Source organism: Echinops telfairi, unplaced genomic scaffold (assembly GCF_000313985.2).
Source record: "Echinops telfairi isolate 266 unplaced genomic scaffold, ASM31398v2 ScPeMD7_7400;HRSCAF=8409, whole genome shotgun sequence".
In the NCBI taxonomy this organism is placed as follows: Eukaryota; Metazoa; Chordata; class Mammalia; order Afrosoricida; family Tenrecidae; genus Echinops; species Echinops telfairi.
In genome coordinates, this window is record NW_022111300.1 from 18582405 (window position 1) to 18608751 (window position 26347).

The window sequence follows — 26347 nt, forward strand, 5'->3', positions numbered from 1 at the left end:
ATCTCTCAATATTACCTGTGCCAAGGGGCCCCGTGACTGAGGGCAAGGCCGGAGGCTTGAGGCTGACTGAGTTTCATTCTCCTTTCCCCTTGTAACACAAGAGCTCAGACGTTTCCCCCGTACCTTTCTCACACTTCATAACATTTTTTTTTAACATGCGAGAACGTTCTGGCAAAGTTTTAAGTGGCAAAATTCTTCAACGCGAGGGGTTGTTGTTGCCGTTTGAGGAATTCCTTAAAAAATCCAATGTATTTGATCCATGGCAAATGGAGGGAAGCTGTAGGTGGGCATCAGCTGCTTATGTCACAACCTGCTGAAGACGCCACCCGACGGTTACCATGGAGGGGTCCTTTTCCGGTCTTTCCCCGCCCTGTGCCACCGGCCGGCAGCTCTCTGGCGCTCCGTGACCCCACGGGCAGGCTGCCGGCAGCGCAGTGCCATGGGAGAGCTGCTGGCGGGGGGCTGTGGGATCCCGGTGCACCATGAACCTCGGACTCGACCCACTTCTGGGCCGATGAGCACTGAGCAAGCCGCGCTCCGGGCCCGCATTTCTCCCGGGACTTCAGCTGCGGAGGAAGCAGGGGCTGGGCACGAAGCCTGCAGGGCTAGCTGGAGCTGGGTCACCTCTCTGCCAACCAGCGACAGGGACTGGCCAGCTTCTCGAGCGCCGCTGAGCGGCTCCTAAGTGAGCCTCCACGCTAGCTAAGGGGCGGGGTGGGGGGGTGGAGGGCGTGAAGCGGGGCAAGCTGCCCGGGATCTGGGGGAAGAGGTAGAACCACGCGGAAAGGGGTGTCGCGGCGAGAAAGAAACGGGCGCCTGTGGGGGCCGGGGGGCTAGAGGAAGGAGAGGCCGTGCATGGGTGCTCCACCGGGCAGCGGGGCCAGAGGGGTCCGCGGGCAAAGACGCGGGACAGGAGGCTGAGCCGCGGCCCCGCTGAGAAGCCAGGTACCGGCAAGGCCTCTAGCGGAAGGTAGCCGATCCTTCTCGGAGCGCCCAGGGCTGGTGGGAGCGAAAGTGAAGCCGACAGCTCCCTTTTCCTCCCTCGGCTCCGCCTCCAGCCCCGCCCCCGCCCCGGCTCCCCCCTCCAGCCCCCGCCCCCGCGGGTAGCTCCGGGCAGCGCGGCCTTGGAAGGCGGGCCCACGCCCGCGTGTGTGGCGGCAGCGTCTCCGCGTTCCGGCCGCGCCCCCGGCCCCGCCCCCCGCCCCGGCGCGAGCAGCCTCCTGACGCGATTCCCTCCTCCTTCGGGTTCGCGCAGGGAGTCGGGCCCCGGGCCGCCACCGCCACCTCGGCCGCAGCCGCCATCGCCTTGATCCCTCACCCCCCGCCATGGCCGAGGAGCTCTTCGCGGCCACGTCCTACACTGAAGATGATTTCTACTGCCCCGTCTGTCAGGAGGTGCTCAAAACGCCCGTGCGGACCGCGGCCTGTCAGCACGTGTGAGTAGACGCGCCCCCGGGGGTCCCCGCGCGGAACCGGGTGGTCGTCTTAGGCCCCGTCCCCTCCCGGGACCTTCGGCCGCGGCCTGGCGGGAACCGAGCGCGCCGCGGCCTGCCCGAGCGCTCCTCGCCCCGTCAGAGCCCCGGCCGGGCGCCAGGCCCGCTCCCCGCCCGCGAGTCCCCGCGTGGCGCGCCCGGGAGGGTGGCGAGCGGGCCGGCCCGGGTTGTCGTCTCCAGGCCTCGGAGGCCTCCGTCGCCCTGGCCCGGGAGGAATGACGGGGACCGCGGGCCCTTTTTGTTTCCTAGCAACCCGAGGGACGGCTGGGGTGTCGAGTGTCACGCGCGGCCCGCGGTGCCCGCGCCGGGACCTGCCCGCCTTGTAGTTGTTTTCTTGTCCTTTTTTACTTCAGAACCCGGCCTCCAGCCCTTGGGCCGCCGACGGCCCTTACGTAACTTACCTCTCGACGCGGCCTCCCCGACCCCTCCCGGGAGGGGTTGGTTTCCTTTCAAATTCGGGGGATGTTGGAATTGGGCTAGAATGGCTTGTCTTCTTCGGCCTGTTAGAACTGACAGGATTTCCGGGTATTGAAAGGATCGTTTCCCTTTGTTTTAGCCTTCGGCTGGTTTACGTGGGTACGGGAGTGTGGAAATAGGGGGGGAGGGGGTTACGAGGAAAGCACTGAAGATGAGGTGTTCGTTCTCAGGGGTGAGGCCGGACACAAAGGGACAGGTGAGCCCGCGGGATTGCTCTTTGGACGAGCAGGTGGACAGGACCGTTTTCATCCTAAGGGATCATTAGGGGTTGGAGAGAACCCTTCCGTCTAGGATGCCACACCCCTGCCAAACCTAGGCCCCCGGGGGACTTTTGGAGCAAACATACTTATTCCCAGGCTCCATTCCAAAACTTAAAATTTCTATCAGGTGTCCCTAACGTAGGTTTGCAGATACCTGAGAATTGAGGGAGTTTCCAAATACCTTCATGCCTTTTTATGACAGAATTGGGTTCTATAATTTTGTAAAGAATGAATGACCTTTCGGTTTCTTAATTTTTCAAGTATTTCATTATGACAGTTCATCTCTGATCTCCGCTCTCCTCATTCCGGGCCCCAGTCTTGACCCCACTGCCTCTGACTACTTTCTATTCGGTGTGAGCCTACAGTATAGGACTTTTCATAAGGTACTATTCCTGTTAGGCTTTTGCTGTTTAAGGGAGATGAGTGACAGTCCTGTGACCTGAGAAAACACTTGAAGATGTGTAGGGCACATTTTATATTATTTTGCCTTTAACCTATGAGTACTCATTATAACGATTTTATTCCACATGAAAAGGAAAATTAGTGCTTGTGCTGGCCAGTGTGTGGGAAGAGAAGGACAAGGTGACTGAAAGTTAAGGTAACTGCTAACTTCTTGTACCTGTAGTAAGTCCTTTCTGGTCAGTATCATTTAAATTACTGTTTGAGTTACTGACTCAGAGCTCAGTTGTAATCTCTAGCACCACCTGCCATCCCCAAGACCGACCGACCGACCGACCGACCAACCAACCAAAACTCCATGCAGTTTTCCCTAACCCACTTCTCTTGGAGAGTTTTAAACCCAAGACTAATGTGACTTGACCTCCAGGCCCTTCCAAAGAGAATGGAACTATTTTGTTTGTGTTTTTTTTTTGGATTCAAGATCATTCCCTGAAGGATTGGATGTGACCAGCCTAGGTGTGAAAATTAAATATAGAGTAGATCTTGTTAATTGGTGGGACGGACAAGTGTTCTCTTATTGCCTTAGGTTCCGCTACTCTGACAACACACACACACACACACACCCTTTTACACACACACTGTAAGACTGGCTGAACAATGAATGAAAGAAAACTAGAGAGGGTAAAACATTTTGAAGAGGTGTTAGTGGTGGAACAGGATCTTTATTGACTGGAAGAAGTTTGTGGGGGATATGGAATTAGTTTTATTAACAGTCTAGTATACTGTCCCCTTTACTCTTGCCTTTTTACAAAGGACAGACTTATACCTTTAAACAAATGATTGAGAAGATAGAAGTTTTGGATCTATTGGAAAATAAAAATAAACCTTAATTTCCACTTCAGTGACAAAAAAAGGGGTTTCCCTATTCTAGTTAAAGGAGCAAGTTCAGTATCATTGGGCTATTTATCAAAATATAAATTCTCCTTTAATCCCCAGTAATATTCCTACTAAAGTCATGCATTAACTTCTTTCTATGTGTCAGGTACAGGGAACGTAAAGTATTCTTTCCCTAGAGATTGTTGGAGTCTAATGAAGAAAACTTTTACCTGAGTAAAACTGTTATCAGAGAGGATTAGAAAAATGTTGTGTGAACCTTGAGAGCAAGTATCTAAACCAGTCTATAAATTTACTGGATAAAGTGATAGTTTAAGTCAGACTGCTATTCAGGATTTATTGGAGAATACCCTGATGGCATTATGTGGAGGCAAAGTCAGGGTAAACATTTTCTGCTAGCCATAGAGACCTGCTACATCATTTTTGGCAGAGGAACATTATGCTCAAATTTCAGTTTTAGAAAGTTTATTTTAGTAGTAGGATCCAGCATGTTAGTGGTGAAGAGATCATTTATATTGCCTTTTCAGGGAGAGAATAATGAGACCCTCAGCTAACATGATGATAGTGGGGATGGAGAGAAAAGATTCCTGCCATGTAAAGGAAATACAGTATATGTTTTTATGATTTGATGATACATGCAATAGTTAGGTGTGGAACAGGAGGGGGCTTCAGAAGTTTGTGGAAAATGGGATGAAAGATAATGGCATTTCCCTGCAAACTTTTTGAAGTGCCCTTTGTACATTTGGGTTGGAGCTGTGGGCACCGATGTAGATACTGAGAGTGAGGGAAGAACATAGAGGGCACAGAGAGAACACATTTCAGGCAAATATGTGTTTGAATATTGAGTGGAGAATACCTCCTGAGAAGCAAAGGATGAAAAGGACAAAACCCAAGATAGAGCCTGAGAGGAAACAAGATAAAGAATATTTAAGAGGTCAGCAGTATTAGCTATTGTAGTGTGGTCAGATTGCAGTTGTCCCTTAGTATTTCATATTCTTGAATAGTGGAGAAAGAGGGGATTGGTTCCAGAAACCCTTTGGATACTAAATGTCCACAGAAGTTAAAGACCCCTATATAAAATGGTGTAGTATTTGCATATGACCTATACATATTTTCCCTCTAAGCTTTAAGTCATCTCAAGATAACTTATGGCACCCACCCACCCCCTTTTAAAAAAACAAAACAAAAAAATTCATTGCCATTGAGGGCATTCTGACTCATAGCAACCCTATGGTACAGGGTAGAACTGCCGAGGCTGTTACTGTAGGAGTAGAAAGGTTCATTTCTCCCATGACGCCAATAGTGGTTTTGAACTGTTGACCATATAACCACAAAGCCATCAGGGCTTCTAGTAAGCTCTATATCAGTAACACCTGAGACTGAGGAATTGTTTTGCCCATTTAATTACTTCCCCTACCACTACGCCCACTTCAGTATTTTCTGTCCACCATTAATTGAATTTGTGGAATTAGAACCCAAAAGAGGGCTAAAGCTATGTTTTGGAAATGTGTTTATAAAGACCATTTAAGAATATTAAAGTAGTTGACTACTCAAATTACAGTTTGAGAAGAAGGTAAAGAGTAGAATAAATGGTAAGGTATGTGTAATACCTTTACACACACACACACACACACACACACACATCCACACACACCCACCCACCCATCCACCCCTGTTTTGGTGCTATCTTCTGAAATCTACCAAGGCCACTATCTGCCCTCAGCTTCTTTAACAGCCAAGGAAATGACTCTTGCACACTGTTCAAAATAAGATCTCATCACAGTAAAAATTTGAATATAACAGTAAGTTCCATGCTTTTCCACTTAGAAATGGAACTCGAATCTGTGTTTGATTTGGGTATGTATATAAGGAGGCATTTTTTGTTTTTATTGAAAATTGTTTTAGTAGGCATCTCAGATTAGCTTATAAATAAATCGACGGAGGTAAATGCCATTTAACCCTTCTGAATTTATTTGCTTGTCTCATTAAGCACAAATCTGTATAAGTCTATCTGACCTGCTTTTGATTACGGTATCTAATCCCTGAATTATCTGCTTATATATTTTCAAATAATTTTAACAGCTTTATTTGTCTCTTGTTACCTTAACACTGGTGCTCGGTGGGGGGGGGGGGATGTTTTCTATAAGCCTGTTTACTTTAATCCTGAAAGTCAGACTTATTTTAGCTCATGTTGGTTAATGACTACTCTAGACTGTCTTTTTACTTTAGGTTTTTAAGACTGATTTAAATCCTTTTGACATAACAAATGAACAACAACAACAAAAAATCCAGTTGGTTCTGACAGGATAACACCATGTATGTCAGAGTAAAATTTTGTTCCATGCTATTTTCAGGGATTATGATCTTTCTATGGTAGATTACCAAGCTTTCCTTCCAGGGTATCAATGGATACATACATACTTTTTGGTTAGTACCTGAACTCTTAGCTGTTTTTTGCCACTCAGAGACTTCTTTTAGGGAGTTGCCACTGTTGCTAAGTCTTTTGGTTGGGGGACAAATAAGAACAGAAATTGGCATCTGCTAGTTTAAGGTTGAAAGAAATGGATTGATACACTTTATTTTTGAATATTAAAATTAATGAGAATATAAAGTCCTTAGATATATGAAAAGTTTTAATAATTCTTGATTTACACTTTTCCCCCCGTCTGCCATTCATTTGTGTTTTGAAACAAGCTCTATAGCAGATTCTTCTTTAGTTTTATTACTATAATCCACATGTCATGCAGTTCAAAAATTCAGTCTTATCAAGAATAAGTTGTACAATTGTCACCATACTCAGTACTACAACATTTTCTTCCTTGTACTCATTGTTATTCATGTAATTATTATTATTTTTCTAATTGTGGCAAAAATAAACACAACAAACATTTCTCCAATTCTATAACTTCTACTCGGATAATTCAGTGCCATTGATTATACAACCATTATTGATATCCTTTTCCAAATTATTCTACTACCATTAACATAAACTCAATATACCCAAAGCAACAACTCTTTCCCTTTCACACATGGTAACTATAGGTCAAGTTTGGTTTCTTTTTTTTAGTGGTCTTCTTTATGCACATATCATACACTTCCTTGGTTAAATTGCTTTTAAAATGAGTTGCATATACATAATCACAATCAGTTCTAGTGCTTTCTCCTGCATTCATTGTTTGTTCCCCAAGTCCCCTTACCCTTCTCATTTCCCACTCGCCCCTTCATCCCCAGTAAACCATTGCATCAGTTATTACCTCTATTATCTATACTATTTCTGTGGTTCACAAACTGGGAAGCCCAACAGAAACAATAAAAAGCAAATTAAATCACAAGAAGAAAATAATAATAATATAAAGATAAAAATACAAATAAAGGGTAAGAAAGAAAAGGCTACCATCAATATTTACAAAGCCAGGGAAGAACAAGCAAGAACTAGTTGAGCCTAGATCAAATGCAGGCTGTGTCAAGAGGGAGGTCAACTGACCAAAATTATACCATGTTTATATCCATCATAATCAAATTTACAATAATCTCTGTCTGATCGTAAAGCTGTTCAAGTTCCTTTGCTGTGGCTAGAGGCAGATCTGCCAGGCTTAATCTGACTAGATACTATGCAGGTGAATATTGGGCTCCCATTGTCCTCCTTTTACAAATTGGGTGTTCACAATTTAAGCTCTGATACTTTTCCCTTCATCATATTTGGATTTTGTTATTGTCATCTTTGGATCCCACAGGCTGTTGTCCTTCTTCAGTTGGTTTTGTTGATTCCTGCTTAGATGCCTTCTTGTTTGAATACAAGCCTTTAAGGCCCCAGACAGTTCCAGTTGTCTGTAGCAGATTCTTAGGGAGTCTCTGGGTGGTTGGAAAAGGTTTATTTATGTTTGACTATGAAACCAATCTATCATATATTTGTGGGTAAAGATCTTTTATTTTTATCTTTTATTGGGATTTGGGTGAAAGTTTACAGAGCAAATTGGCTTTCCATTCAAGAACTAATTTTATTTCATGACTGATTGTAATCCCTTCACTGCAACAGAATTCTCCACTTACTCCATTTAATTCTTCTTTCTGTGCTATCCCTTCCTGTATTCTCAGCTTTATCTCTCAGTGCCTTCTTGGTGTTACTGTAGTATTAAATTAAATGGTGTGGGGGGAGGGGCCAGCCCCCACCGCTACTACTACCTATGAGTTTAGTAAGCACAATTGTACGGTTGATATATATATAATTTTAAAGTCATCGAGAGCATGAGAGATAAGAGATACTACAATGATGCAGTCAGACACATTACATGGTAGCATTGCTCACCTCCACCCCGCTTGGTGGTCCTTGTGGGGGGAACCTGGCTACGAGGTAGGAGCAGCTACGGACCCGAGAACCGGGGAGCCTCTCCTGGCCTGAGAGCCAGAGAGGACCCCAGAGCTGGGGAGAGCCTCTTGGGCTCCAGAGCGAGCTCTCCTTTTTTGCTAACCATGCATTATATCACTTTAGGGGGACATGATTACAGAATCACGTCACAGGAAGGGGCAAGTACAATAGTACACATTGTAGGAAGGGGATGAGCTAGGGGTGTGCCCATAGGAATGGGAAGGTCTAGGGGTATACATGTGACAAGATGGTCGAACCCTAGATTCATGATGGCCGTCTAATCTTGTTCATCCTTGGGTGGGTTTGACCTCTCTGGTGTCTCCTACAAGGAAACAGACAACTACTATCCTTATCAGAAGGGAGTGGGCCCTACTTGTTGTGGGATAAACAATGGTGTCTGCTTGATCTAGACAGCTGATAACTCTCAGGGAGAATGACCCCCAATCCACTCCTGATGACCTCCAAGTGTACAGTCATTTTCAAGCAGCTAAGTCTGGTATATATTTGGGGGAGACAGCTTGAGAGAAATCCTTCTGTTTCCCACAGTGTTACTGTTCACTTTATGGCTTCTCTGTTGTTTAACTGCAAATTGAGCCAAGAGAGTGAGTTCAGTTCCAGGCTTAAAGGATGACTAATAAAGTCATAATCTTGGAGTTCCACCATTTTGCATTAGACCAGTAAGCTGGTTTTTTTATTTTTTAATGATTTTGAGTTTTGGTCCACATTTTTCTCCTACTCTATTCAGAACCTCCAATTGTCATCTCTTTCAGAGCTGTGAGCAGTGGTACCTGGGCACCACTTCTGAGTCTCGGGGTTTTAGAGACTGAAGTTCCAAGGGTCCGTTAGTCTTTTGGATTAATTGCAAAGACTTACTCTTGATAACATGGTATTTCCTGAGATCTAAATGATGAATAGATGTCAATTTGTGGAGGCTTCTCTGTGTACATAGAGCACACTGGGTGGTTCTCTCACCCTGTGGGTTGTGACCCCTTTAGGGGTCAAACAACTCTTTCACAGGGTCTCCTGATTCATAACACTAGCAAAATTACAGTTATGAAGTAGCAATGAAAATACTTTTATGGTTGGGGGGTCACCACCACATGAGGAACTGTGTTAAAGGGCCACGGCATTAGGACGGTTGGGAACCACTGGGATAGAGGGAATATTTAGTGCAAGAACCTAGGGTAGGCGGGGACATGCAAGTGACAGAACTTGGAGTTTTCAACCTCAAACAGGCCTCTCAAATTCTTGTACTTTAAGCTTTCATTTCTTTCTATGTAAAATCAAGGCTTTTTAATAAAAAGAATGAAAGATAATGAATGTAAAGTTTCTGCAACCCTGCCTGGCAATTATTAGGTACTTAATCAATGGTATCTGGTATTTTTATAAAAGTCATATTGCTTTCAACAAAATTGGGGTAACATAGGATATGCCATTGGTGCTCTTAAGAGTTTATCTGTATTTCAGCATCTTTCCAATTTGTGGTAGCTAGGGATTATGTCAACTAGACACTCCCGGGTAAAGGTAGGGGTGGAGCTCAACCTATCAAGAATATGCTGCAGCCTGATGGCATCTACTTAAATGTCATCAGTCTTTTTGTATAAGAAAGGCCAAGTGGAGTCAAATCCTCTTTGGCCCTTTTCCTTCGGCTGGAGCTGGATATTGTGTCTGGGTCCTCGAACTCCTGTTGCATCCCCTGCTGATTCCAGGAGCCTTCAGTAGACTACCCATGATGGATTCATGTGGCCAACTTCGAACCTCAGCATCCATCAGCTTGTGCCCGCTGCTGTCTATGTTTCGTAATCCTGCTTTGTGTTCATCAGCTTCCATGAATCAAGAGACGCCTGACTAGAACCAGACTGAATTTACCTATTTCTACAACTGTGTTAGCCATTTCTTGATATAAATGTCTCTGATAAACAGCACACACAAGCATCACTGGTTTTGCTTCTCAAGAGAACCTAGCCTAAGTAATATAAGCAGTTTTTCAAAAAGCCTTTTTTCCTTCCTAGCTTATGTACCTCATAACAGTATCTTAGAGGTCACTTTAAGACCTCAGATGATACATTGGTTAAAGCACTCAGCTGCTAACTGAAAGCCTACCAGTCACTCTGGGTGACAGATAAGGCAGTCAGCTTCCATAAAGAAACCCTGTGGGATATCATTCTACTATGTCCTATGGGGTCACTATCAGTTGGAATCAATTCAGTGACAGTAGGTTTTTGTTTTTTAAGTTAGAGGTCACGTTAATGTCTACTCAGTTGCTAGGAAAGCTATATGCTTTTTGTCATATTAAATTTTTATTTGAAATAAAACACTACCATCAAATAGTTTCTGATTCATAGTGACCCTTATATAGGCTTTCCAAGGCTGTAATTCTTCACAGGCACCGACAGCTTTCATCTTTATCCTGAGAGCAGCTGATGGTTTTGAACTACTGACTTTGAAATTATGAATCCAACACTTACCCTAAAGCACAACAAGGCCCCCAAATTTTTATTTAATACTTTGTAATTTTAGAATGCACAGTATGTTCTACATGTAATTTTGATAATAATATCTTTACCCTTTTGATAATCTACTTAAACTTCATTATTTTCCTATTTGGTTGTTTTCTTCTGTAAATTATAATTATAAATTATAATTATATACATTCAAACTTAAAATTATTTGATTTCCTTTATTCTTCTAGCTAAAATTATGATGCAATTCAACTTTTTTCTAGTTAAATTCTTTTTTTCCACTTTTTTTGAGAAATATATGGAAATGGATGTGTAAATTTGAATTTGAGGTATTTTACCATTCTTAATTCATTTATCCTCAGTATTTATTAGAATAAATTTATTTTCCTTATTAAAAATCTCTATTTAATTTATTTGATCCATAAAATAGCTTTGTTCTCTTGGCTTTCTATAATTTCATGAGTTACTTTTGCTGTTTTACCACAGCGATATCTGGCTATGTTAATTGCTTTGGAGGAATATAAGATAAACACACAAACTTATGCATGTGCGTGCATACCATAAGGCTGTAACACCCATCAAAATGGAACTTTGTCAGTTTGGTTCTTTTATACACTCAGTGTGCCTAGTACGCATTTATCAAATAAGTATGCATTAAGTATGAGGAGCCCTTCAACAGATTCATGGAAAGAAGAAATGAAAAGATCATCAATTTTTCCCATGAATTTTTTTGAAGCATGCTCACATGTGGCCATAATACTTAAAAATCTGCTGGGGTAGGTTTATCATTTTTGCTTTTTCAATATAGTCTTCTTTAAGAGTTTAATTATCTATTTAGCAAAGTCCTATAAGTAATGGTCCTATAAATCAGTTATTTGGGGGACTTTAGTTTTATAATAAGTACTTATGCTTTTTGGAAATAGAAATCTTCATTTCTTTGTATATTTTGAATAAATATAAAGTCTTAAATGAATTTTAAACCTGATAACTTAAAAAAAAAAAAAAGAATGTTTTTCATTGTATATATATCACAATGTCTACAGTAATGTTATTGTCATTTGAAGAGTTTATTGTAGTTTGTTAAATGATATATCATGTGTTAATTGTTTTAATTTAGGATTTTTTTTGTAAAACAATTTTGTTACTTAATTTCAGTTTTATTTCTTGCTCTTATATATTTTTATACCTTTAAACTTCAGCTCTGTAATTACAGATGTTGCTAATATCTTTGTAAGTATACTAAATAGAAATTGTTGGCCTTGTTTCTATTTTTAAGTAAAAATTCACTCGGTATTTAACTGAGTTTTTGGTGTACCTAACTTGCCAGTCACTAAGGGGGGAAAAACAGGGTTGATCCTTAAGGAACAAAGTCTAATGAACAGTAGTTTTCTATTAAGTCGAAGAATTTGCCTCTAGTTCAGCATATTATAATAAACAATAATACAAATTGATAGTATTCCATAATCTAGAGCAGGGGTCCTCAAACTTTTTAAACAGGGGGCCAGTTCACTGTCCCTCAAACACGTTAGAGGGCCGGACTATAGTTTAAAAAAAAAACTATGAACAAATTCCTATGCACACTGCACATATCTTATTTTGAAGTTAAAAAACAAACGGCAAAAACACCCGGCGAGCTAGACCAGAGGAGGTACACTGGTACAGATAGGAACTGAAAATACAGGGAATCCAGGACGGATGAGCCCTATAGGACCAGTGGTGTGAGTGGCAAAACAGGGAGGGTAAAGGGAGAATGGGTAGGAAAGAGGGAACCGGTTACATGGAACTGTGTGTGACCTCCTCCCTGGGGGACAGACAACCGAAAAGTGGATGAAGGGAGAAGTCGGACAGGGCAAGATATGACAAAATACCCATTTATAAACTATCAAGGGCACATGCGGGAGGGGGGAGCGGGGAGGGAGGAGAAAAATGAGGACCTAATGACGGGGATTTAAATGGAGAGAAAATGTTTTGAGAAACGATGTACAAATGCGCTTTACACAATTGATGTGTGTATGGATTGTGATAACAGTTGTATGAGCCCCTAATAAAATGTAAAAAAAAAGAGAGAGAATGAAAAAAAAATGTTTAATGAAAAAGTGGGATGTCAGAAACAGGGATAAATGGGAAAGATAGGTGTTGCTTAATTATGAGGTTTGTTCCTTTCTAAACCTTGCACAAATTTATTTTAATAAAAAACTTTAAGTTGAAAAAAAAACAAAAAAACAAAAAAAACACCCGGCGAGCCGGAGAAATGTCCTCGGTGGGCTGCATGTGGCCTGAGGGCTGTAGTTTGAGGACGCCTGCTCTAGAATATCTCTTTTGATCACTATTTGATTTTAAGAATATTTTAGATAAGCATAGATATTGTGAGCTCTAAAACCTTTTTATATTGGTATTCTTTAGAGTACTTGATAATTTTATTAACAAAAAATTGTGATTGAATTTATACATAGTTTACTTTAGAATATACTGGCCAAGTTCTGTGATAAAACTAAATTACTTAGAGAATAATTATTTTAAATTGTGGTTGTGTTTGACTTGCTATGATTTGATTGCGTTTTTTGGTGGGGAGGATGGGGTGTGTGTAAAGATTTTTTTTGTAAAATAGGAGCTGGAGTTGAGTGTAGCCTGACTGCAGGGTAGTACAGACTCCTGCCCCCAGCTATAAACTGTTTCTGAAGGCCAGGTCCCTCAGGTCTGGTTCTTGGTGGGTCTCATTGGTGGCAGCTGGGGGCTCTGAGGTGTCCTTGACTCCTGCTCACTGTGCGGACCTGTGTTATGGGTCAGTGACTTCAGTCTGGTCGCCGCTCCTTAGTCCTCAGACACTGGGGTATGAACTGCAGCTGCGAGGTTGGGCCAGGTCAAGGGCCCATGGACCTTGGCGTCTGGACTGGGGTTAGTCTCCAGACCACACTCCACATGTACCCTGCTAACATTGTACCTGATGTAGGACTTTTGCATGTTGTCTTAGTTGTCTCGTGCTGCTATAACAAATGCTACCTGTGTATAGCTTTAACAAATAGTCATTTATTTTCTCTCAGTTTACGAAGCTAGAAGTCTGTATTTAGAGTGTCAGCTCCTTTTTCTCTGTTGGCTCTGAGGGGCCTTGTAATCAGTTTTCCCTGGGTCTAGGAGTTTCTCAGTGCAGGACCCTAGGTTCAAAGGTTAGGCCTATGGAAAGCCAAAATTCATTTGCAAGGTAAGGTCCATTTGCAATGTGGATTAAGCTCCTGGTGACTCCCCTCTGACCATAGTCTTAGGAGGTGAATATCCCTGATATCTGACAGCTTTGTGAAGGGCAGATGTGTCCTTGTTGGTTGGTTCCTGCTCATAGCAACTCTGTGTACAACAGAAGGAAACACTGTCTGATATTATGCCATCCTCACAATTGGTCTTATGTTTGAACTCATTTGTGCAATGACTGTGTCAACCTATCTTATATAAGGTCTTCCTCTTTTTTGCTACTTTACCAAACATGATAGCCTTCTCCAGGGACTGGTCTTTCCTGATAACATATCAAAAATATGTGGGATGCCATAGATGCCTCTAAGGAGCATTCTCTCTGTACTTATTTCCGAGACAGATTTGTTTGTTCTTTTGGCAACCCATGGTACTTTCCATATTTTTTGCCAACACCACACTTCAAATCCATTGGTTCTTCTTCAGTCTTCCTTTTTCATTGTTCATGTGTATGAGGCAATTAAAATATACCCACTTGGGCCAGGTGCACCTTGGTCCTCAAAGTAACCTCCTTGCTTTTCAACACATTAAAGAGGTGTTGTGTTAAGTTTTTATATTCTAACCAAATAAATGTATATAATATATTTTGCTTAGAATAGTAAATACTGTGTTACAGAGAAGCCTAATCAGCCTTGTTGTATACCCTATAGTTTCCCAGATAATTGTGTTCTGTTTCCTAGTAAACTTGTACATATCCTGGGGAGCAACAGCTTGTACACTAATGAGACAAAAATGGATCTGGGCCATTCTCTCCTAGGTTAGAGGAATGGAGATGCAACATGGTTAAATGTGCTGTGTACTGTCATACAGCTACTACAGGGATGAGCCAGCGCATGATATTCCCTTTCTATCACACTTTTTGATAGTATTAAATAATGTTAATGTTTATTTTTCCATATACAATGTTAAAAATTTATAAAGCAGATTCAAGTAATAGTTCTTTTTTATTTTTTAAGTAGTAGTTCTTGTTTGTTTCCCTTTACCTGTAGTCCAGTTATTGGCCTCCTTGTTGAGTGGGACCTGAGGACAGGAAGAGGGGTGCTTACTCCCTAGTCCCATTTCTCCCCACTTCCCCTTATTTGTTGTAGTTACAGAGTTCGGTTATAGAAATGAACTGAAAGACCTTTTTTATCCTTACTTAATATGTTACAAATACTCGGTTTAGTTTCTGTAGAAAATGTTTCCTGACGGCAATGAGAGAAAGTGGAATTCATTGTCCCCTCTGTCGTGGAACTGTGACTAGAAGAGAGAGAGCATGCCCGGAACGAGCTTTAGACCTTGAAAATATCATGAGGAAGTTTTCTGGTAGCTGCAGGTGCTGTGCAAAACAGGTAAAGTAAATGTGATAAAGGTCTTTGGAAGCTAAATTTCTATTCTGGAATTTCTGCTTGTGTTTTTAGAGTGGGTAAGAAGTTATTTAGGTTGGGGATTGGATATAAAAGTGTCCCCACCCCACCCCACCCCCCGCCCCCGAAAAAAAAAAAAAACCCAAATGTTTGTGTTTGAAACTATAGATCTTCCCAGATTATAAATTTTTGGGGAACAGAAACCAACAGTCTGAATTCACTGATATTTGTAATATGGTATTTTTCTTAATTTCTCATTGATTATATGAAGTAGATGAGCAAGCCAACTAATTTAAATACCATTCTGCTACAAACTCAACCTATAAGTCCAACAGTAACATTAGTATTCACCTTTGCACATATAAATGGTAATAGTTTGGTAGAATAAGATTTATATGGTTTAAAGAATATTTTAAGATGCCCATTTTGCTTATATGTATGTTTATTAAAGTAAAATATTTGGTAACATGTTTTAGTTTTTAAAGAAAAAGTGTTGGCAAATAATTGGCATTGATTCTTCAATCTGGATTTTACAGTTCCATTGTTTGGAGAAGGAGTAAAATATAGTGAAGGGTAGTTAGGTTTTTAATATATATCAGTGCCTATGGATTTATTGCAGACATTTTTTTAACAGCGAATAGAGTCACTGAGCAAAACAAGTTGCTATTTCATGCATTCATCCAAGTCAGATCTGCTTTTCCATCTCTTTGAAAAAGGTGTTTAACTGACAGGGCAATGGAGTAAAGCTGGAGAACACACTTGAGGGGTTCTGGTGTTACTCCTCAGTGAGAAGCTGAAAAATGTGCCAAATGCTTGTATGAGAACTTCATTGATAAACCTCTTTCTAACTTTGCCAGGTTGCAGTAGAGAATAAAGATACAATTAGTGTGGTACAAGGCAACTTCTTAGGTATATAATGTATACATTTGGTATTTGCCATTCAATGCTCAAGTGTAAAAATTCTTGTTAAAATTTTCGGTGTGTATGAGTCTGGATGATGGACCAGTCTCCATTGTCCCTGCTTCTGGCAGATGGAGAAGGATGACTTATTTTCAGTTTCTGCATAACAGATTGAATCATTTTCTTAACAAACTTGTTTAAAGGGCATCTTAGTAATTAGATTTTTTTTTTCTCAAAGCGTGTGGGTTTATTTCCAAATAAAAAATCATATTACCTTTTAATTAATAATTTACAGATTAAGTTCTATCGCATGAGACATCATTACAAATCTTGTAAGAAGTATCAGGATGAATATGGTGTTTCTTCTATCATTCCAAAATTTCAGATCTCTCAAGATTCAGTAGGGAACAGGTAAGCAGTGTTTACTACTAAAAAGAGGTTTCTTTGTAATGAAATTGAAATTGTTTAAGGAAGTATGATATTTTTAAGTTTATTTTTGTGTTTTAAGTAAATAGCCAGTATGAGGGCTATCGAATTTGTGTTCAAAGTTTATTTGGCATTCATAAAATTGCATCCGGGACATAAACTTAATGACATTTTTAAGCTCGTATTGTTTAAAATCATTCTATAAAACTATGTTCTATAAATAGAACAGTATATATGGAAGTTGAGGATTATTATTTTGAACTTTTTAATATGATTTAGGTGAAGCTTTACAGAATCGATCTTTGGTTTTACATTCAATAATTCCCACGCATTTTGTTGCAACTCATCTGTTGCAGTACCCTCAATGTACCATCACTTATCTCACTTACTCCACATTTCTTTCCACTCCTTCTTTCCTCTCCAAACTTTGGGTAAATGTTACCCCTTTGATCTGAACGGTGACTAATGGCCATTGTGTTGGGTGTTCCACCCGTCTATTTTTTGGTAAACCTGGCTTCTTTTATGATTTTGAGTTTTGTTTCACATTTTTCTCCAAGTCAAGCCAAAACTTTTGAATATAGTCCCTTTCAGAGTAATGGGTAGTAGTAGCCAGACTCCCTCTTGTCTCATGATTGTGGAGACTGATGTTTTCGTGGTCCATTGTCAGGTAGACTAATTGTTTCCATGTGTCTTTCTGTTTTCAATCTTCCTCTGAAATGGGAGAGACCAATAGTTGCACTTTAGATAGGCCTCTCACTGAAGATCATTTTCTCTTATTTTGAAATTGCAGATATTTGAAAAATGGAAGAAATCCCAAAAACCTTTCAGTAATATGTTTGCAAATTAGAATCTCTTTTTCTTCTTCCAAATTGTGGTTAATGTTCATTTTTCTGGAAAAATTTTCAAGGGATTTCACGAGCTAATATCACAAAACTGACAGGACAAAATTTCTTTCTAATATGCCCCCAGGCTTTTTCCTGATTACCTACAATTGCACCATGATTAATTTGTTGCATCCATAGCCATCCTTGAAAAGCAATATAATTGAGGTTAAAAATGAAGGCTTGGAGCAAATGGCAAACTCTGCCATTTACTGTGAGAAACTGCCTTAGTTTTCTAAATATTTTAAAGATGGTGGTAAAGGATTTGGAGTAAAATGAATAAATAGCCTTTTTGAAACACTTTTACTTACTCTGTTTTTGAGATAGCCAACAAACGTCTCTGTGGTACAAACACTTTTTGGGGGGTGGGGTGGGAAAACACTACCTTCTTTATTGCTATTTTCAGTGTTCTACTATTTAAAGGTTTTGTTTCATAAAATTAAGCCATGCTGATTAAATGTTATAGTACATAGGTAACAATCCTATATCTTGGAATGCTTATTCTTCCTTCAGGAATCCTTTTAGTACTCTGTATGGCATGTGACTCTGCACACAGAGTTCAAGTGAGAATGTCATGTTGTTCTTTTGTATATTAAATGCTAGTAAAGGCTAATGTTTTCCTTTTAGAGCCATAAAATACATAAACAAAGTTCCAACATTTTCCTAAACCTACTTCACTTTGTAATGTACAACCTTAAACTACATCCTAGTTAAAAGTTCACGAATGCCTAGTTTTATTCCTTTTAAAAACTTCATATGCTTGATAGAGAAACAATTTACTTTAGAAGTTTAAAGGACTTGGAAATATTCATGCTGTAGGTTTAAAATGTTTGTGGGACATTTTATATTCTCTGTTCTTTTATAATTGTGCATAAACTAATTTAAGGACATTGGAAAAGTAGTTCATGCCATAATGATTTCAAAGATTAAAACTCTTTGAAATCTGGAGTTTTAAGACAAATTCAGCCCTAGTTGTTAAAGTAGTTCAAATGAATGCATCTCTAATATTCTACATTATTAACTGACCCTCCTCCCATTGCTTCTTAAGTAATAGGAGTGAAACATCCACATCTGATAACACAGAAACTTACCAAGAGAATACAAGGTAAGCTTTTGAAAAATTCTATTTTTATAAATAAATTTTATCAGATTATGGATTTTAAGGTGAACCTTATTTTCATTCAGTATCATCTCCAGACATAGTGCTGGAAGTTGGGTGTTTAGAAATAAAATACATAATTGCTGTGTTCAGTCCTTCATGCTGTCTTCCATGTGTGATTCAGGTACAGTTAATCGATGTTGAGCTGCCTAGCCCTTGATGCAGTTCAGATGTATTAGAAGCCAGTGATGCATGCTCCTCAAGTTCTTTTTAAGTGTTTCATTCTGGTAGTTAGTGCTCTTGTTTTTCACTTTTCCTAGCAGTTTTGTATATTAGAATCCTTGGGATTTAAATACTTTAAGCACATTGATGGAAGTTTCTAAAACATTAAGTTTTTTATATGAAATTACCCATTAGGGTTGCCACAGGATATTGTAACTTTTCAAGGAATACATCATAACATCTTTGGGCACCTTATGTACTACTATAAATTAATTGTTTGGAGATAGTTGCTTAACAAATGCAGTTATTACGGGATGTGTGATAGGTTACAAACATTGTGGAAAATTTTTTTGAGAGGTGACCTCTGTTCTAGATCTAAAAAGGCTAATGATTATAACTTTTAAGAGAAAGTGATTGGTTTAAAACATAGGAGTACAGCATTTTTATACTTTTGAATTAAATATATTTCATTCAAAATTGTTTTATAGTTCTTCTGGGCACCCCACCTTTAAGTGTCCATTGTGTCAAGAATCAAATTTTACCAGACAGCGTTTACTGGATCACTGTAACAGTAATCACATATTTCAGATAGTTCCTGTGGTAAGTACATATATTTAAGACATTTTTGTGGGGTACCAGCCCCCAGAATCAAATGGGTCCAAGGGGCAGTTGTGTAATTAGGGGGTAAAATTAAGGAGACATCAGACAAGATAAGGCATGCAGGGGCTCACCTCTAGGACCTCCATGGCTTCAGGAGTCAGGTCTGTGCAAAGAGAGAGAATATATTTCCAACCAAGGCTTATATACACTCTAGGGGTGTATAAGCCCCCCTAATTACAGGTAACCACATATGTAGCAAACTGGGCTGTACCCTAACCCTAAAGGTCCCTGAGTACATTGGAGGAGTAACTTAGCACCAGTGCCTGGGGGGGCAGCTAAGGGGGAGTGGCTGTCTTCAGAGCCTAGAGAGCAGTAGCACATGTCAGCTCCTATAGTTAAAGCTGCAGGCCAGATAGCAATCAGCCATGTTTTTGTAAAAAGGTAACCTCAAAGTAGCACTTTTATGGGAGGATATACTGGGGAACAATACTGATTATGAGAATGTGATTGGGACTCACCTCCAACTCACAAGGGTGAAGGCCTTCTTCCATCCCTGAAACCCAGCCTGCCAGGCTTATTAATAATTGAAAATAAAGGATTCATCCGTATACACTCTCTTCCCTTTGTTTCCCACAATTCTTCTCAGATAAAAGTATGCTGTTTCATTTACTTCATGAGTAAAACAAGAGAAAGGTACTTGACGTAAATTTGTCAGATGGGCATTATCAATAAGGTAGCTCTTTATTTTAAAAATGAGACTAAATGATGGTGGAACAAAATGAAATATTCAAAATTTCCAGTAACTCAACTTTGAGAAAGGAAGATGCTTATTGTCAAGGCAATGTAGAAAGATTAGCCTAGAGAAGAGGGAAATATGGAGGATGAACTCAGGATTATTACTGAGAAGTGGCAAATCCGAATTCTACTGGAGCCTCCCAGTGTCTTGCTCTGTATGCAGACTGCTGGATATATCCAGATCTATCCTGCTGCAGGTGAAAACACCTATAAGGAAAAAGCGAAGTTAGATGTCTTTTTAACTATATCCCTGCAACGTGTAGATATGAGTGTATAAAGCAAGAAGGGAAAAAGACATACTTATGCACAATATTCTTTTGGGTATGTATAATCTTTAAGGACATTAGTGAGTAGAAAGACTATTTTGATGAAAAGAGTCGATAGAGCAGAGACTTCAAGGTCTTGGCATTGCATTAATAGTCCTACAACTCGTGCTCGCTTCAGCAGCACATATACTAGGGTTGGAACGATACAGAGAAGATTAGCATGGCCCCTGCGCAAGGATGACACGCAAATTCGTGAAGCGTTCCATATTTAAAAAAAATAGTCCTACAACTCCTCATCCGAAACATGGTTTCACAGGTAAGTGACTTCAACTATAGATGGAACGTGAAAAACTGAGCTAGAAGTGATGCTTCCCTTTCAGCTATACATTTGGTATGTACATATTTTTTTCAGGAATAGAAGAAAAATATTAGTAAAATCGGGATTAAAGCTATTTTTAAGCTGTCCTGGTGTAAAAATTGTAGACGCATGTGTCCCAATAACAATAGGGTGCCTTTCAATTCTTGTCTCACAGACAGGAAAAGATACCACCTTCTTTGATTTTTAAAAGAGGAGGGTCAGTCACATTAAGTAAAAAATACAGCGCCATAGACACATCTAGGAAAATAAATAAATCTCATGTCAGAGATTTTACTTCGTGTATTCTGTACTAGATTATTATAATTTTTGAATTTATACAGAATATTCAATATATCATAAACTTTTTCTAGTCCATTCACTGTTCATGATTTTCTTCATTAAAAATTATAAAGGAACATTAAAAAGTGCAAAAACTTTAAAGGTAATTGTTTAGCATTTATTTTACTTAAAAATGAGTAATATGTCATAGTTATTGTATGGATCAAATCATATATTTGTTACGTTATAGACCAGTAATAGTAACTATCATAATTAAGGAGCCATGATGGTGCTGAGGGTTGAGTGTTGGGCTGCTCATCATAAGGTCAGCAGCTCAAATCCACTAGCCACTCCTCAGGAGAAAGATGAGAATGTTGACTCGTGTACAGATTTAGTCTTGGAAGCCACGTATAGAGTTGTGTTTGAGTGGAAGTTAACATGATGGCCATGGGTTTGATTTGGTTTGGTTAATCATAATTAAGGAGCCTAGTGGTTCTGTGGGTTAAGCAATGGGCTGGTCATTGTAAGGCTGGTGTTCATACCTCTACCAGCTGCTCAGCATGAGAAAGAAGCCGCCTGCTCCTGTACAGTTTTGACAGTCTCAGAAACCCTAAGCAGCAGCTTTCTCTCTGTTGTAAGGGGTTGCTATGAGTCAGAATTGACTTTGTGGCACTGGGTTTGGTCTTTGCTCTTAATCATAATTAGGAGCCCAGTAGCACAGTGGCTAAGGAGTTCAGCTGATAACCAAAAGGTCAACAATTTGAATCCATTGACTCCATGGGAGACCAGATGTGGCAGTGTGCTCCTGTAAAGATTACAGCATTAGAAATCCTATCTTAAGGCAGTCCTGTAGTCATAATCTATTGTTGCCAATGGGTTTAGGATTTTATAATTAATAAAGTTTATAAGGGCTGGATGTGGCATTCATTCTGAAATGTGTAGTTAGGGATTACACAGGATGTCTAAGATCTTTTTATTGTATAGTGTTAGATAAGTATGATTTATCTGAGGTAATTTGGGAAATTATATTGTGAACTTTACTCTGTAGAAACTCTTTTCATATAGATATTTCAGGTAACACAAGCCTGTTATTTTTTTACCCTCAATAATAATAGTGTTTAATTTTCATTACATTTTATTTAAAACAATCTTTTTCTCATAGACATGTCCTATTTGTGTGTCTCTTCCTTGGGGAGATCCTAGCCAGATTACTAGAAATTTTGTTAGTCATCTAAATCAAAGACATCAGTTTGATTATGGAGAATTTGTGGTAAGTGATTTCTTTAGGTTTAAGAAAATAGCATTTAAATATTCAAGTTAAATTAATGTTTTGAATCTAGGCTAGAATTTGAAGCCTGTCATGGTATTGGAAGGTTATAAAATAAGCTGTTTTGGTTAAGGTGAAATTCGGTTTGTAGAGTTGGTGAAAGTTGAGTTTATCCCCTACCGCTAATGTTCTAGAGAAATACTTGATAGAGAAGAATAAAACCACCAAATTAACGAAATTTCGATTTATATGAAAACTTTGTCTAGATTTAAGAGGCATTTGTACTAGAGAAGTAATGATACAGCATATGAAGGAGGATGTAGTTCTCATGTAATGTCTTGTTAAGTCTACTCTAATAATAGTTTTAGGAAATCCAGCAGGTGAAGAGACTTTTTTTTTTTAAATGAGAGAACCTAGTTTGATCATTGACTCTGGCCTCTATTGGCTTTTTAACAGGGTCAGTGTGGGAAGTTACGTAATATAAAAAAAATGCATCTCTAGAGAAAAATAAGTTAACTTCTACTTCCAGATATCTCATGAGAATTTTAAGTTAGGTGATAAATTATGTTTTACTGTTTGAGAAATTGCAATTTTTCAATATGTGTAATTAAAACCTTACTTAAGATCAATTTGGACGAAGAATGGTTGATATTTGTTAGAATTAATATTGAAATCTCATTCTTCATGTTAAAAATTTTTTTTTAGAATTTTCATTTAAAAAATCTCACTACTTCAAAAGAACAATTTCAATGTGTGTTTTTGCATTTTAATGAAACTGGTAGATTATTAAATTATTATGAGAAAGGTTACTTTGTTTGGAGAATGCTTATTTGAAAAAGCCATGAAACATCTGTGAACTACATTGATCTAATTGCTAGATCAGACTTTTACCTTACCATTAGAAAATAGATGTCAAAAGCTGTTTTGATGAAAACTAATGTAGTTGATAGCAAATAGAATTTTTTAAAGATGAGCAGTAGAAGTTATACTTAATGTATAGGTAAAATCGAATGTAAATAAAATCTAAGTAAAATTTTATCTTCATGTTATGATTAAGCAGTTACTTAACTGTTGGTAACTTTTTAAAAGTGAATTTACTTTCAGTATTAAAAAATTTAGAGATGACACAAAATTGATCATTTCTGTAGGTTACAATTAACTTCCTTGAAATAATAAATTCAAGTATTTATATCTTGTGTCTTAAAAGTAATATACATGAATTTTATTAAATATATTTAATGTATATCAATATATGCAATGTATTGGCCAAAACACTGAGTAGTCAAGGATGTTTTTCTTATTGACAAATCAATGTTATTATTTTTAGAATCTTCAGCTAGATGAGGAAACCCAGTATCAAACTGCTGTTGAAGAATCTTTTCAAGTAAACATCTAAAGGCTGTAAACATCTCTGCATCTTTGTACCTGCAAGTGCCATCTTTAAGGGGAAAACACAAGTCACCATTTCAATAACTTGATATGTATATTAATAAAAGTAATTCAGTCTATTGTTTTAGTTTGTTAATTGGAAAGTAAAGGTGGGCCATCTAACCACTTCATCTTACTAAATTGAAAATGAAAGTTAGGACATTTCTAGAAGTCTAAAAAGATTATATTCCACAAATGTAATCGTGAAGAGGGAATTTGTGTTGTACCTTTTTTATGTTTCATATTGAATTTTTCAATATTATGTTGCTTTTCAAATTTGATGCCGTTTCTTTCATTTGCTTCATTGTACACAGGTAATAACACACAGCAGCACGTTCTAAAGATGTGATTGATAATAACCTAATAGATTGTTTACAGTTGTCAGAGTTGCAGAGTGGAAACTTGAAGCGCTAAATGGAACAATCCAAAGCAAACTTTTTTATACAGATTCTAGCTGAAGAATTCATCTTTAAGAAAATTGTATTTATATAACTTCTGGTATTTTTGAAGGCTAGTGAGATTTCTTTAATAATTTTAACTCTTAAAAAGTGAAAGCTCAGTGTAAAGATACTTCCTTTTTGGTATTAGAAGAAAATATCAAAAGAAGAATTTCTTTGGTGAGCAGTTGGTAGTTTCAGTCTTGTTTGTTTGGCTGATTTATTTGTAAATCCAAATTACAGTTAGCTGGATGGCTAACAGCTCTTTGGTGACAGAATTTTTCAATAGCCAGATTTTCTGATTTGCTAAGGCAAAACATTTCTTAGAAAGTTTCAGTTGGTGATAATATATTCTGAATGTATATTTAAATAAGAGCTTCATTTCAGTTTTAGAAATTCAAAGATAAGGTCTGCACATTCTGTGTGCATTCAGTTGGACAGATTACTTAAAATTTCTAAGGATTTTACAAATGGACATCACAGGATTAAAGTGTTTATCTGGTTTCATTAAATTTTGTAGTCACTAAATAAAACAACAGTCAAACCCCAAGTTGGCTGATATTACAATTTAAAAGTTGAGTTTATGTGTACAAGCGCACACATTTCATGGTGCTCATTCGTTCTCAAAGATAATGTGTGACTATGAATTAGTAAAGCAGATTCCACCAGCTAACTCTGTTTAACTACTTTTTAGTCAAAACTGGGTTCTTAGTATTCCATTTGTGAGACTCATAAAGTTCCTTGTACTAGAAAGCCCAAATCATAGAACAAAGGATGAAGAGTGGATTAGCTGACATTCCATACTAACCATACATCATTTATGTTTTCTTCAACAGAAATAATTAAAAGAACATAAAAGGAAATCTCATAAGTAGTTTGCTGCTAATATATACATATATTGTATAAAAAAGGTGTATATTGTTTTTGTTAAAACCCTTGTTGACTTTTCTAAAGTAAGCCTTTTTTAAACTTGATTTAATAAAAATGTTAATTTTGGAAGTAATGTTTTGTAAAAAGTCTTTTTCAATCTAACACTAATGACTTTATTTATGGGTGTTAATAATCACACAAGAAAGCCATACATCTAATTGAATATGCCTTTATTTTATCATTCTTAAGTGGTATTTACTATGTGCTTGAGCTTTTTTTTCTGCACTAATCTGAATGTAGTTTTAAGAATAGCTATTTAATGAATTATTTTGAGATATTTTTTACCATAATTTGTTTTTGTTGTAAAACAATACCATTAGTAGTTTTAGTTCCAAAGTGTAGTACTTTCAGTATGTCAAACCAAACCATTCTTGCATTTGAGAACTTGCTGAAAAGACAACTTACCTATGGTAAAAATCACATTAATGGAGTTATGTTTTGAAATATTGTGAATAAGTTTAATATCACTATTAAGTCATGTCTCATGTAGGTCTTTTACATTAGGATAATTTTGACTTATCTGGTAATTTCTGAATATGAAATGATTGTTTACAGTCTTTCCTTTTATTTTAGTGAATAGGGAATGGAGGCTTTAAAGATTTACAATTTAGTGAAAATAATCTTATTTTTAATATTTACAGCTGAGTCATCATAAAGAAAAGCCACTAACGTTCAAATAACTAAATTTTACTATACCACTTAAGCCATTTCTCAACAAATTTACAGTTTCTGCTGTTAAACACAGAGTCTTGAGATGTATTGCTTTATTTTTCAATTAAAAGTGGTTTTCTCCTACTTGGTGTGTTTAATTAGAATTGTGTCTAGAGGCAAACATGATAAGATTTAACTCTCATAATTCACTCAGAAAAACATGTAGGAGTTAATCCAGTTTTTGTAGTAAAAAATTAGAAGAATGCCATCACATGCTGATTCTGGATGTTGGATTAATTTATGAACTGTTTCAGTTGTTAATAAACTTTCTAAAGCTATTTTATGAAGTGTGCATGCATCAAAATCTTAACGTTGGCAGCCAGGCAGAAAGTTGGTTAATAAAACACGTGTGATACAGTGGTTATGTGTTGAGCTGCTAACTGCAAAGTTAGTAGTTCAAAACCACCAGCCAAGTCTTGGGAGAAAAATGAGGTTATTATTCTTATAAAGTCAGTCTCAGAAACCCACAGGGGCAGTCAGTCCTGTCCTATAGGGTTGCTATGATTCAGAATCTACTAGATAGCAGTGACTTTTATATAGAGAAATTACCCTTAAAACAACTATGAAGGACAGAAGAATATATTTCTCTGATTATCATACACCTCTCTGCTCAGGATCCTTGGTGGCACAGTGGTTAAGTGCTTTGCTACTAACAGAATGGTTGATGTTTGAACCGAACAGTCTCAGGGAGAACAGGCGGCAGTTGGCTTCTGTAAGGACTACAGCTTAGAACTTAAGGAGCTTTGTACTCTGTTCATAGAATTGCTCACTCTTAGTAGCAATTGACAGCAATGGTGTTGTTTTTTTGTTG

The 26347-nt window shown here is 38.4% G+C and overlaps 1 protein-coding gene and 1 non-coding gene across 3 annotated transcripts; both read left to right on the forward strand.

The window, feature by feature from the left end:
• The first annotated feature begins 498 nt into the window (after positions 1 to 498).
• On the forward strand, positions 499 to 25620 carry RNF138 (ring finger protein 138). 2 transcript variants are annotated; one of them, XM_004702934.3, is made up of 8 exons: positions 504 to 685; positions 1256 to 1436; positions 14757 to 14922; positions 16133 to 16248; positions 18193 to 18249; positions 18954 to 19065; positions 21926 to 22033; positions 23358 to 25620. In XM_004702934.3, exons 2-8 carry the CDS (start codon positions 1327 to 1329, stop codon positions 23424 to 23426), a joined length of 738 nt encoding a protein of 245 aa, XP_004702991.1. In that variant the 5' UTR covers positions 504 to 685; positions 1256 to 1326; the 3' UTR covers positions 23427 to 25620. The 2 variants fall into 2 exon arrangements, with proteins under 2 accessions (XP_045152049.1, XP_004702991.1); XM_045296114.1 differs by lacking the exon at positions 21926 to 22033 and having other exon boundaries at positions 499 to 685.
• On the forward strand, positions 20292 to 20398 carry LOC115871747. Its single transcript, XR_004047458.1, has one exon. It is a non-coding gene; the product is annotated as a U6 spliceosomal RNA (small nuclear RNA).
• Positions 25621 to 26347: the final 727 nt, after the last annotated feature.

Bases quoted from the DNA above. Each gene is read 5' to 3' on its own strand.
- RNF138 (XM_004702934.3), top strand. From the start codon at position 1,327: ATGGCCGAGGAGCTCTTCGCGGCCACGTCCTACACTGAAGATGATTTC. The intron at 1,437-14,756 runs GTGAGTAGACGC...TACTCGGTTTAG, and splicing joins ACCGCGGCCTGTCAGCACGT to TTTCTGTAGAAAATGTTTCC. The intron at 19,066-21,925 runs GTAAGTACATAT...TTTTTCTCATAG, and splicing joins TATTTCAGATAGTTCCTGTG to ACATGTCCTATTTGTGTGTC.